Genomic DNA, 12,001 nt, shown 5'->3' with positions numbered 1-12,001 from the left:
ATCTGAGGCCCATCTAGTTTATCCCTAAACGGCCCAATTCCCAGTAATGACGGCCCATTCCCGTTGTTACATGCCTACCAGTCCACAGCCCACGTACTCCTCCCAGTATCCCACTCGATTCCCGCAAGGCATCGCGGCGGCGGCGCGGCGGCTCACCCTTCTCAGAATCTCAGTCGATCCGGCGAACGCTCGTGTGCAGCTGCCAGCCGATAGGGGTTCCGCCTATCCGCGGCGGCGCGGGCGGGGCGGGGCGGGGCGGGGCGGGGCGGGGCGCCGGTGAACCACTCAACAGAGAGGCCAACCGCAGACGACGGCCTGCCATCTACGCCTCTGCCGTCGCCGACAAGCTTCACGATGGGATACAACCGGAGGCGCGGCCGCGGATCTTCCTCTTCCACGCGCCGCAGTAAGCAGGAAGCCTCGGGGTAAGAACGTCGACTTGGCCTCTACCACCCGATTATTTTCTCCGTGCAAAACTCCTCTTTCAGAGCTTGCTTTCTGTTGCTGCTGGTCTACGACGTAAGCTCTAGAACAGGGTGCGCTCCCTGACTGTTTTTTTATCTGATTAAGCTTAGATTTTTGCATGTATTTATTTTATGTCATGTTCGTGGTACATCGGGTAAATTTGAGGTCTTTGATTCGAATTATTTGCCTATAAACAACCAAGTTTTCGTAAATTTTATATATATATATATACACACACACATATAGAGAGAGAGAGGGAGAGTCTAGCTACGGTGAGTTGCAACTCACAGGCGGCTCCGTGAGTCGGGGTCAAAAACATATCAAATCACCTCTAAATTTCGATTTATATGGCTTACTAGATTCTTTATATCAAAATCTTGTAGCACGCAAAATTTTTTTATTTTTGGAGATTTTTAAGTATTTTTTTGAGATTTTTAAAAGTGACTGTACTTTATCAATAAAATAATCAATGTGTTTTGTATCGCTTTTAAAAATCTCAGAAAAATACTTAAAAATCTCAAAAATAAAAAAATTTTGCGTGCTACAAGATTTTGATATGAAGAATCTAGGGAGCCATATAAATCAAAATTTAGAGGTGATTTGATATGTTTTTAGACCCCGACTCACGGAGCCGTCCGTGAATTGCAACTCACCGTAGCTATACTCTCTCTCTCTCTCTCTCTCTCTATATATATATATATATATATATATAATAGTTTTCTATTGCGAAACCATTTTCTTGCAGTTATAGTGTTATGTCTATCCTGCAGAGGGAGGATAAAATGTAGAATGTGCTTTTGTTAATAGTTGCACATATTTTGTTTTACGCGAGTTTAGGTTATTATAGCAGTATTCTCTATAACAAACAGGACTAAAGTTCACCTGTTTTTTCTCTTTAATTTCAGGGATGATGGTCCTGGGACATCACTTCCAAGGCAGGATGGTACGGTTATTTTTTTTGGCTGTTTATGAATAGTTTGTGCTTTCGACTTGATGTTGATGAATCATTGGATAATAAATTACTGTGTGCTGTTGAGATGCATTTGCATGAGAATATGCATCGCATTTCATGTTTTTGCTATTTAATGTGAAACTTTGCTGGTAAACAGGACTAGAGTTATTTCGTAGGCTGCATATGCTTGAATTAATTTCATCATTGCTCCAACTGAAAGCTTGTTATAATGTTATTTTGATTTCTATCCATTAGACATTGAAGAAGAACCAAAAGCTCCAAGAATTCAGCTTGCTATGTGGGTAGGTGAAATCACTGCAATTTTTTTTTTTTTGGCATGTGATCTTATGGAGTAGTCAACTTACATTGTAGGTGAACTCTTGTGTTTTTGTACAGGACTTTGGTCAATGTGATGTTAAAAGATGCACTGGTCGTAAGCTCTCAAGATTTGGGTTATTAAAGGTATAACATCACTTGGTTCAAAACAACCGAAACATTTCCCACCCCAAATCGTGTGCTAAAACTGACAATATAAGAGAAACATTTGATTTTTTCGATCATATTATGTTGAGACTGTTGGTACATTTTGTTTCTGTTTGTTGCGGTGCATAGTTTTTTGGCAATGGCTAGCACTGCATCATCTATGGAAGGCATAGCTGTTCTTGAAAATATTGTGGTTTGTCTTGCAGGAGTTGCGAGTGACCAATGGTTTTGGTGGTGTTGTTCTCAGGTACTTTATATGCTCTAAAACTTTACTTTTTGAAACTATACTTTGCTTAAATAATCTCTATTCTGATGCATATGTTTCTTCTCTTCCTTCCTGCTTGTTATTTTTCTTTCAGTCCTGTTGGAACTCAGTGTGTTTCCAAGGAAGATCATCATATCGTGCAAAGAAAAGGACTTGCTGTTGTTGATTGTTCGTGGGCACGCTTAAGTGATGTCCCTTTTGTGAAACTCCGCTGTGGTGCTCCTCGTCTCTGTAAGACCATTGTATCTTAGTAACTTTTCTGTGCCAATTATAGTTGCTGGGATCACTCCTACCTTTTCTGTGCTAAACCTAGAAGAAGAATACAAAATGATTCCATAACAAAACCATATAATCTTATACTGGTTATTATTTCTAAATTTGTCATTTTCCTGTGACTTGAATTTGTAATGTAACTTTGAGCTTTCTTGTTATAGGTATTTACATAAGTTAAAATGTTTTTCTGTATTAAAATATTATTTTCTCACTGTTTCCACATGAGAGAATCTGTCCCTCATAAGGAAATCTCGTGTTCGCAGTGCCATGGTTGGTTGCAGCAAACCCTGTCAACTATGGTCGTCCATGTGAACTGTCTTGTGTGGAAGCTTTATCAGCAGCCCTCATAATATGGTAAAATCTCCAGCCTTACCTTACAATTAAACTGTTTATCATGGAGCCATTGATTTAGAATTTCAGACCATATAGTTAGTTTGAGTTTCCGGATTCATCACAGCTGTTCATGGTATTGCTCTGTTTTTATGGGTTATCCGACTATGCTATCATTTTGGCATTTTTCTGTATCAATGCTGCTGTTTGGCTCTTCAACTTTGAGTAATTTACAGCACTGAGTCCTTCTATCATGCTAAACTTCTTGATGTGAATTTGTAGCTCAGGATATTACTCCCCTCCCTTAGTTCAAGTTTGTAAGGCTAACACGTATTTCAAGATTCAAACTTTGTTTTGACCATCAATTAGGCTGACTAGGTATAGGTTTACTAATGTAAGGATGGTACCACTAGATTTTTATATTAATGTACTTATGTATGGTCATGAATTTCCTATAAGGAACGCTCAATTTGAAACTGTACCAAGTATTTTGTGCCTTTCAGAAATGAATAGAGGGATAGTTGCTTAATACCTACTTAGGCATTACTTTTTGCTACATGTTCAGCGGGGAGGAAGACACAGCCCATCTGTTGCTTGGGAAATTCAAGTGGGGTCACGCATTCTTGTCACTTAACAGGTCAGTTCAGTGAAATATTCTTGGTGTCATGTGTATAGTCTGGCAGTCCATTTTGGACATGCTGAAGTTACCACTGGGCACACACTAAACCACCTTTTTGTGATCAAGGAATGCAGATTTATGTATAATAATTCTCTGCACAGCAATTAAGACCATATTTTGGGATCTATGATTTTTTAGAGATGGATATTCCTAGATCGAGAAATGTTATTACATTGGTAACATTTGGATGATATATTTTGTTTCTATTTTATATGAAACATACAATTTTAAACCAATTTCTATTTAACTCACCAACTACAAATCCAGTGTGGATCTAGGATTTGGAGCTGTGTCAAACATGGCTAAGTAGATGCCTAAGTTGAAGCATTTTAATGTACATTTCAAGTTTCAGCATGCTAATTACTAGCCTAATATGAGGTAGGTTTCCCTTTTCGCCAGGGGTGTATTACCGCACTGGCAAGTAAGCGCGGTTACCATGTGGTAACCATGGCAAAACGTGAAAAAACAGACAAATTTATCAAAAACTCAAATTATTTTTTATTTTTTTTGAATTTGATGTGGTTACCGACTTACCGTAGTATTACCATTACCATTCCCATTCCCCACCGGTAAGTGTGGTTACCGCGATAAGTATGGTAAACCCTGATTAGGGGTGATGCTATGACAATATAGGCTATCCTGCGTATTATACGGGGTATTATACAGTTATACTGTACCATGTTGTTACCTTTATCCAGAAATTTTTGGAAGACGATGTATACCAAATCATATTAAGAACTCATGGCACCCAACAATCCTGAATATTGAATAAACGAATATGATGGTCAAATGTTGCAACTGTCTCTCTCTCTAACTGCATTATGTTTATGAAGACCGGACACTGTATACCAAACATAGCATATCGTTTATATTTGCACCACCTTTTTTTACACCATTTTGTGGTAATGATGTTCAGGGATCTGCTCAAAGCATACTCACAGTGTCAAAATGGCACCGAGATAATCAATGTGCAGAACTCTTGGTTGTCAAGTAACTCGAGTGTTCCAAAGTCACCTGTAAACGGTAATAATTACATCCGAGATATTTGCCATAAGCTATACATCTTTAGATTGAAAAATAGATTTTACAGATATTGATCTTCATTGTTTTTGGGTCATAGCAGCAGACAAGTCGCACCAAAGCACAGAGGAAGGATCTGATGCTGAGTCCGACGATGGCTTGCCACCTCTGGAGGAAAACCTGAACCACTTGAACTTTAACCAAGATGATGAAAGTGAAGACGAAAGTGAAGGTGATGAGTAACAAATGGTGCCAAAAAGGAACCAGCGGAAGCTTTCCAGCACTTATAAATTTGTATTTTAGGAAGTAAATTTTAGGCGATGTGCTGTGATTCGAGCAAAATAGGATCTTCAAGTGTCCAACCAAAATAAGCTTCAATGGCCCTGTGGTGTTGATCATGGCTCAAAAAAGATGTATTGCGGTGCGCTTGCTTTGTATACCTCTGTTACACAATCTTAAGCACACAAATGAGTTTAGCAATAAATTGAGTGAAAAGAAACGAAATTTGGCAAATCATTGTTCGTCTGCTGTATCAGAAAATTCGATTCCTTTAGTCACTCTCCCAAACTCAACTCTGAGGGCTGCTTCTTGCTGGCTCACTGAAATTCCTCGGCAAGATCGTTTAAAACCTTACAGTTTACAGCCTCGGGGTTAAGTTTTTATGCAATGGACGGGTCATTACGTAACACTTGTACCATTCCAAGTTGAGAGATATTGTTGCTACCTTTGGGTCACTAGAATATGTGGTGGAAAGGAGGATACGAAGTACACTCAGAACATAGTAATATTCCGTGTAATGTAGTCTGAGTATTGCAACAAGCTTGACCCAGCTTTTACAGCCTGGGGTATATATGGAATTACATGAATAGCCCTTACTTGAGCAGGTAACCACAGGCAAAATTGTAGCTTTGCTAGTAGTGAATTGCACTTAATTGCTAGTCCCGAATATCTTGAAGATATATTCCCTCTTGACAGCTTGTCGAGTAGGTTTCTTTCTGAGAGGGTCGAATACCGTACTTAGCAATATGACTACAAATACTTGTACATTACACATTTTGTTCGCATATTTCACCTTTGCTTATCCGTTTAGACTGAATAGGGGTGAGTTGTAGAACTATGCGCCAGTGGAGAGGATAATACATACGCGGGTGATGGTTTGGTTTTTTTAAAAAAGTTTAAACGTCATATTTATAAATAAAAAAATACACTTGATCTTTGCCAAAAGGCCGAGAAAGGTATGGGGGAAACTACTCTTAGCAAATACAGCAAATGTAGCTACTCTTTAATCCCCTTTCAATCCAATGCAGTGGGGAAACTCCCCCCCCCCCCCCACCACATAATCAATAAAAATTACTTTGTAAATAATATATATATATATATGTGTTTTTCGTGATTTAAAAGTAAAAGTTAAAAAATAAACTATGATTACAAAACCCTAAAATTATTTTTAAATATAAGGTTGAAAATATAAATTTTGGTTTATACTGCCTCACAGCTCTTCTCGATCAATACACACAACACGTGCATTACTTATTTTACTTTACTTGGACAGTCAGAGCCGGTATAAATGTCAGCTCACCGCAAAGTTATTAATACCTACGTACGTGCATACGTTGCCTTGGTACATACAGTGTATATATAAGTAGAAATTAAAGTGCATATACATAGGAGGGAGAGGGACGGAAGAAGAATCGATGCATGGGCTACGCAGGCAACGCACGTACGCATGTCAGGCGAGGAAGCTTTTGAGGCGGTCACACGCTTCGAGGACCCTGTCCCTGCTGTTGAAGGCGCTGACCCTGATGAACCCCTCGCCGCCGGGGCCGAACCCGCTGCCGGGCACGGTGATGACGTGCGTCTTCTCCAGGATCTCCGCGAACACGTCCCAGGAGCGCCGCCCCGGGAAGCGCACCCACACGTAGGGCGCGTCGGCGCCGCCGTACACCTCCTTCCCCAGCGACGCGAACGTCTCCACCAGCACCCGCGCGTTCTCCCTGTACACCCCCACCACGCGCTGCACGGCGGCGCGGCCTTCCCCGGACAGGCACGCCACCCCGCCGGCCTGCGCCACGCCCGACGCGCCGTTGAAGCACGTGCACACGACGCGGTCGAAGTCGCGCGCCACCGGGGAGCCGTCGGCGTAGAGCAGCTCGTCGGGCACCACCGCCCACCCGAGCCGCACGCCGGTGAACCCGGCGAACTTGGAGAAGGACGACACCTCGATCGCCACCTCCCTCGCGCCCGGGATCTCGTAGATGGACCTCGGCGCGCCGCCCGCGCCGCCGGAGGAGGACACGTAGGGCGCGTAGGCCGAGTCGAAGACGACGATGGAGCCGTTCCGCCGCGCGAACTCCACCAGCTGCCGCAGCTGCTCCCTCGACGCCGCGTGCCCCGTCGGGTTGTTGGGCGAGCAGAAGAAGATCACGTCGGTCCGCCGCACCCGCGCCAGGTCCGGGAAGAAGGCGTTCTCCGGCGCGCACCGCATGTACTCGATCCCGGCGTACCTGCCGGCGTCGTCCACCTTGCCGGTCTGCCCTACGATCACGCCGTTGTCCACGTAGCCCTGCATGCATGCGCGTCCCCATGGAAATTAATTACGCACCTAATCCTACTACACTCTTCTGTTAATACAACGATTTATTCAGTAAATTAATGGATTTTAGTGGTTTATTGTACCGGAAAGGTTGGATCTTGGACGGCAATGGTGACGTTCGGCCCAAAAAGCGTCTGCATCCAAAGAGAAATTAAGAAAGATGAGATTTTTAAGTTAAAGGAAGATGGAAGATAGTGGTGAACATGCTTTAATCATTTGACATCTCAGAATATTAAGTGATGAACATGCTTTAATTAATCATTTGACATATTAACATGTTTTGGGAAGGAATCACGCAAATTATTAGCTTACAGTACCTGAAGACGAGCAATGTCGCACTGTGCTCCGTCTGAAATGAAAACTTCGGTCTCTTTTATCCCCATGTCAGGGTACACCGTGTCAGCAATAACCTTCCTCAGATTCTACACATGCATTAATTTTCAAATACCGCATAACTTGTTTCAGTAAAATGTCATGGATCATAGTTATATACTTTTTCCAATTAAAAATATAAGGCCTGTTAGCCTTTTGCACTGTTTTCAACATTTTATTTACTATTAATTTTTTATAATATTTAACATCATACGAAAATATGTCCAAATATGAATATAATGGTACTACATGAAAACACAAATAACACACATTGTTAGCTCAATTATAGTCAAAATTTTAAAATATGCACTTTTCAAAAACAATAACGTTTTATTTCTTTTACTATTTTAGAACGAAGGTAGTATCTCTTAAATCCATTTAGTATTTTCTTTGAGAACAGGATAATAAACCAAGTTCTACCTAGATTTCTTCAGAGTTGAGGTTTCAGTTTTATGGATTACCTTGTGGCCTTGCTCTGGACCATAACCTTGGTACCCTTCAGGAGTTGACAATGCAAGAGCATACTGAAAAAAAAAGGAGAAATAAAATGGTTATTACTCTAAAAAAATGGTTATTACTCTACAAAAAAAGTTATGGTACAACTTGTTGTTTAAGAGAAAAGATATCTCTGAAAACCATTCTGAACTTTATTGACTTTCTTATAATAATTGAATTCTTTTGGGACTGATTAAACTCCATGATCAAACCTATAGGCCGACACACAAGTCAAGTAAGCTTAAAATTGTCCTTAGTCGCAATCATCGGATCGCATTTTCCATTTTGTCCTGCCAACACCATCAGCAGCAGAAAACCGCCGGTGTAACAGCCAGTGATCTGAAAGCACTCATTAGGCTGTATTTTAGGATTGACCACAAGTTGCAAGTCAATACACAAAATGCTATACTAGTCTCTAGCTCACATAAACCACACTTAATTAATTGTCCACTAGCTACATTAGTAAATTCAGCAGGCAGGCAGCCATGCACATGCAGTGGCAGACACCTTATCCTACTACGTACTAATACACAGATCATGGAATAATTAGAAATGATAGTGCTCTTCTCCTAATCTCCTTGTCATCTTCCCGTTGTCACTTGCACTAAACTGCTGGATGTTATGGCAGTACATGAGGAAAAGAGGGAGAACTGGAAGGCACACATGATGTGGATGAGGTGATGTCTCTGCAGTGACATCAGGGTGTCTTGGTTCTCAGTGACAAGAGGGAAAAAGGAGATTTACTTCGGTCTAACAAAAAGATCTCGAAGTATCGGTACCACGAGATACCAAATTATTTCTGATCATTGAATCTAACAATGCACATATTACTCAGCTAGATCCAATGGTAAAAAATAATTTGATATCTTAAGGTATCAATACCTCGAGGTACTTTTTATTCGACTAGAATAAATCTTAGTAAAAAATAGGTTGATAGAGAATGCAAAGGTTCTGTTTTTTTGGTAGAAAAAGTGAAAATAATTTTGGCATGAGATAAGAGTGTGACAAGTCAAAAAGACAGTTACATATAAATTTCCAAATGATGGAGAAGAAGAATCTTGGCACTTCCTAGACAAATACGGGAGTACACATATATTAGTAGTTTAGTACAAAGTTATTAATCCTCTTCTCTTTTAGGGCGAAACCTCTTGAACAGTTCTGCGCAAGTGAAGTGGCAGTTGGTTGATATATAAGGTGGAGCACGCATGTAGTCTCGTAAAACAAAACTAAATGAGTGTTAACAGTTAAATACTACTTGATTTTAGGTTAACGCAAAATCACACCCATCTCAGTGCCCCTTTGTTTCAAGACGAAAAAGATATTTTTCATGAAATATATAAAACAAATATACTTGATTTAATCTAAAAATACATATCTTTCCACCACATTACTTTTTACCCTAATTTTCGCACACTGCATAACCATTTTAAAATTTGCATTTTCGAAAGAAAGCTGTACTAAGCAATGGTCACAATAATAATTAACTGGCTTTGCTAGCTTTAAAATTTTTGTGCACTTTTATTACTAAGATGTATCAGATCGAACACCGACCAGCTTTTGTATATGTAAAGAGTAAACTACACCCGCAATACATGAACTTACTGGGTGGGTGTAATATAGTACAATAACTTGTAAAATGCTCGTTTCAATACAATAACTTGTATGGTGTATGTAAAAACATGATTAAATGTGCATGTGTATTTACTTATAGTGGTTGTTAAAAGTTTTGAATTTACTTTTTTCCCCAATTTTTACAAATTATGCTGTATTTTTTAGGGAAATAGGAGTACTCGCTATAGCTTACCGATCAATTAAGTTATATATATATATATATATATATATATAATTTGCTTAATTGCTTAGTTACATGGGTTGTTTTTTTTTGTTTTGGTACGCACACATCATACAAATTGTTTGATCAAAATATCCATTTTTAAAGTTACTGTGCTAATTACATCCACCTTACAAGTCGATATACTTGGATGCAATTTACTCATATGTAAATATATTGAGTCAACTTATTTACAAGATGAAACACTTGTGGGCCTGTGGCAGATTGTAAACGAGTCGTGCATGGTGAACAATAGTAACAGAAGGTTGAATGTTGATGAACAGAGAACGTAGAACATAGAATAGAACAACGATGTGTCAAATGTAAATCTTCTAATGCTAAATGCTTGTCATGAGAAGATCCAAAAGACCAGCTATTTGTTGCTTGAAATGTCTCGTGTTCCTTTTCTCGTTTAAGCATTTTCTATGCAGATGCATGCATGCATGTTTTCAAGAGGGAAAAGAGAGGGAAGGCAGACGAAGATAAAAGCTAGCTTAATTAAGCTACGATGAACAAATTAAGAATATATATATACCTCAGCCATAGCTGATGTTACGATGCTTGGTATGGGTTCAGTTGTGTCGCCGATACCCAGACTTATCACCTTCGCATCTGGGTACTTCCTCAGGTGCTCCTCATGTTTAATGCTAATCTAAACCATCAAAATAGGTAGCACAAATCAACGTATTAATTAGCAAGTATGAAGTGACTGAAGAAAATATGTATATATGCTCAAATTAAGGTCGGTGAAATCGTGATTAATTCTGTACCTCTGGGAACAAGTAACCCTTCTGAAGCTTCTCCATGTTTGGATTGCGCAGCACAGCTGTACGCCGAGACTCTGAATGTTGTAGCAGTAATAAGACATGGTACTAGCTAATTAACATGCCATGAGACGATAAGGATATCATGCTACAAAACAAAAAGGTTAACAAAGAACCATGTCATGCATGCATCTACCTCCAATTTTCACAGGAGGTGCAACATCCAGTGCTGGAAGAACAGCCTTCTCAAGTAACCTACACGCAGAAAATCAAATAAATTCAGGGAAAGACAAATTGCAAGACCCAAGTTACTACAAGATACAGAGTTCATGTGCATGGATGGATGCATGCATCGATCGACTATATACAACATGTGCCGTACTTGGAAATCATATTAACAGGCATGATCGATCGAGCTTAATTATGGGGCTAGCTAGTCAGAGAGTGAATTCTGAAGCTAGCGAGAATGCGAGGTCTGAAGATAGCTCTTGGAGGTGAAAGGGTGAGCTACCCAGCGTATTTATAGTTCACCAGCACAATGGTGATCAATGCTGGATGTTCATAGAGCCCAGCAAAGTTAATTAGCAGCTTGGTCCTGAGAAGAAGTAGTTTGCAAGTTCTACAAAGAAAAAGATAAAAAGAGTACTAGTTTGCCACCCCAAATGGTCCACTTTGAAAATGTTTTTTCCATGGTCGGGAGCAGACTGCGATGCGAGTTCAAACAGTGCTCTGGCAGTCTTTGGCTACGCAATGTTTGTCCCCTTGAACATCCATGCATGCCTGGTTTTTTGCGTTTACACCTGCACTGATCATCTGCACGCCAACGGTTTCATGGAAATGTTTTGATTTTTGATATCAGGGATAAGGCACCGGCATTGTCTTGCCGCCCTGTTTGGTGATAATTCAGATTCTGATATGATATTTTCAGGCTAGAACATAGTAAGAGCAGATATAATAGTATACTATAAGCCAGCTATAAACGTATTTTAAAGAGAGAAGAGTAGCGAGCTAGTCAGCTGTAGCACGGACTCTAAAATGTAATACGTGTGTGACAAGTAGGACCAGATATTAATAGTGTAGTATATGTTTTATAAGTAACTATTATATGAATTTACTATTAAATTGACTATAGATGATTTATAGCTAGTAGTTGGTTATACTATTGAACTTACTCTAAAAGAATATAAGAATATGAACAAACATGTTGTGCAGGTGACCGAGAAATACTAACTGTAAATTGGGGAAAAGTTCATAGATAATCAGAACAAGCGATGTTACACGAAGGACTAACCATGGAAATTCTGAACGGATGGTTTAGACCGTCCCTAGCTAGATGCACTGCACAGGATATTCAATTTTCTGGTGATGATGTGATTCCATTTTACAGAAGCCATTTATGTGCAACTTTCCAGCCAAATGCCTTAATAATTCTGGCTGGGATTTTTCAGTGGCATTCCTCTCTCATGGATTGCCTGTGTG

General features: G+C 40.0%; 2 protein-coding genes across 3 annotated transcripts; one reads left to right on the top strand and one right to left on the bottom strand.

Annotated features, from left to right (window-relative positions):
* Positions 1–134: 134 nt before the first annotated feature.
* Positions 135–4,977, top strand: LOC102701149 (18S rRNA aminocarboxypropyltransferase). 2 transcript variants are annotated; one of them, XM_006649493.3, is made up of 10 exons: positions 135–425; positions 1,371–1,408; positions 1,673–1,719; positions 1,814–1,879; positions 2,107–2,147; positions 2,260–2,396; positions 2,702–2,792; positions 3,334–3,405; positions 4,364–4,470; positions 4,568–4,977. In XM_006649493.3, exons 1-10 carry the CDS (start codon positions 355–357, stop codon positions 4,708–4,710), a joined length of 813 nt encoding a protein of 270 aa, XP_006649556.1. In that variant the 5' UTR covers positions 135–354; the 3' UTR covers positions 4,711–4,977. The 2 variants fall into 2 exon arrangements, with proteins under 2 accessions (XP_006649556.1, XP_015690357.1); XM_015834871.2 differs by having other exon boundaries at positions 136–425; positions 4,571–4,977.
* Positions 4,978–5,950: 973 nt separating this feature from the next.
* LOC102700875 (aminotransferase ALD1 homolog) lies at positions 5,951–10,965 on the bottom strand. Its single transcript, XM_006649492.2, has 8 exons — positions 10,905–10,965; positions 10,719–10,777; positions 10,529–10,599; positions 10,294–10,410; positions 7,894–7,956; positions 7,378–7,482; positions 7,144–7,194; positions 5,951–7,030 (listed from the first exon to the last, which is right to left on the bottom strand). The coding sequence occupies exons 1-8, from the start codon at positions 10,925–10,927 to the stop codon at positions 6,197–6,199; spliced, it is 1,323 nt and encodes a 440-aa protein (XP_006649555.1). The 5' UTR covers positions 10,928–10,965; the 3' UTR covers positions 5,951–6,196.
* Between the last annotated feature and the right edge of the window lie 1,036 nt (positions 10,966–12,001).

The sequence above is a fragment of the Oryza brachyantha genome, chromosome 3 (assembly GCF_000231095.2).
Source record: "Oryza brachyantha chromosome 3, ObraRS2, whole genome shotgun sequence".
NCBI classification, from domain to species: Eukaryota; Viridiplantae; Streptophyta; class Magnoliopsida; order Poales; family Poaceae; genus Oryza; species Oryza brachyantha.
Note: the sequence above shows the minus strand (reverse complement) of the source record. Positions and strands in the feature narration are given on the sequence as shown.

What these genes read in the sequence shown, in the direction of transcription:
- LOC102701149 (XM_006649493.3), top strand. Translation starts at nt 355, where the DNA reads ATGGGATACAACCGGAGGCGCGGCCGCGGATCTTCCTCTTCCACGCGC. An exon ending in AGTAAGCAGGAAGCCTCGGG is followed by an intron (nt 426 to 1,370) that starts GTAAGAACGTCG and finishes CTTTAATTTCAG; the next exon opens with GGATGATGGTCCTGGGACAT. An exon ending in TCCAAAGTCACCTGTAAACG is followed by an intron (nt 4,471 to 4,567) that starts GTAATAATTACA and finishes TTTGGGTCATAG; the next exon opens with CAGCAGACAAGTCGCACCAA.
- LOC102700875 (XM_006649492.2), bottom strand. Translation starts at nt 10,927, where the DNA reads ATGCCTGTTAATATGATTTCCAA. An exon ending in TAACATCAGCTATGGCTGAG is followed by an intron (nt 7,957 to 10,293) that starts GTATATATATAT and finishes TTTTTTTTTCAG; the next exon opens with TATGCTCTTGCATTGTCAAC. An exon ending in GTCCAGAGCAAGGCCACAAG is followed by an intron (nt 7,483 to 7,893) that starts GTAATCCATAAA and finishes ATGCATGTGTAG; the next exon opens with AATCTGAGGAAGGTTATTGC.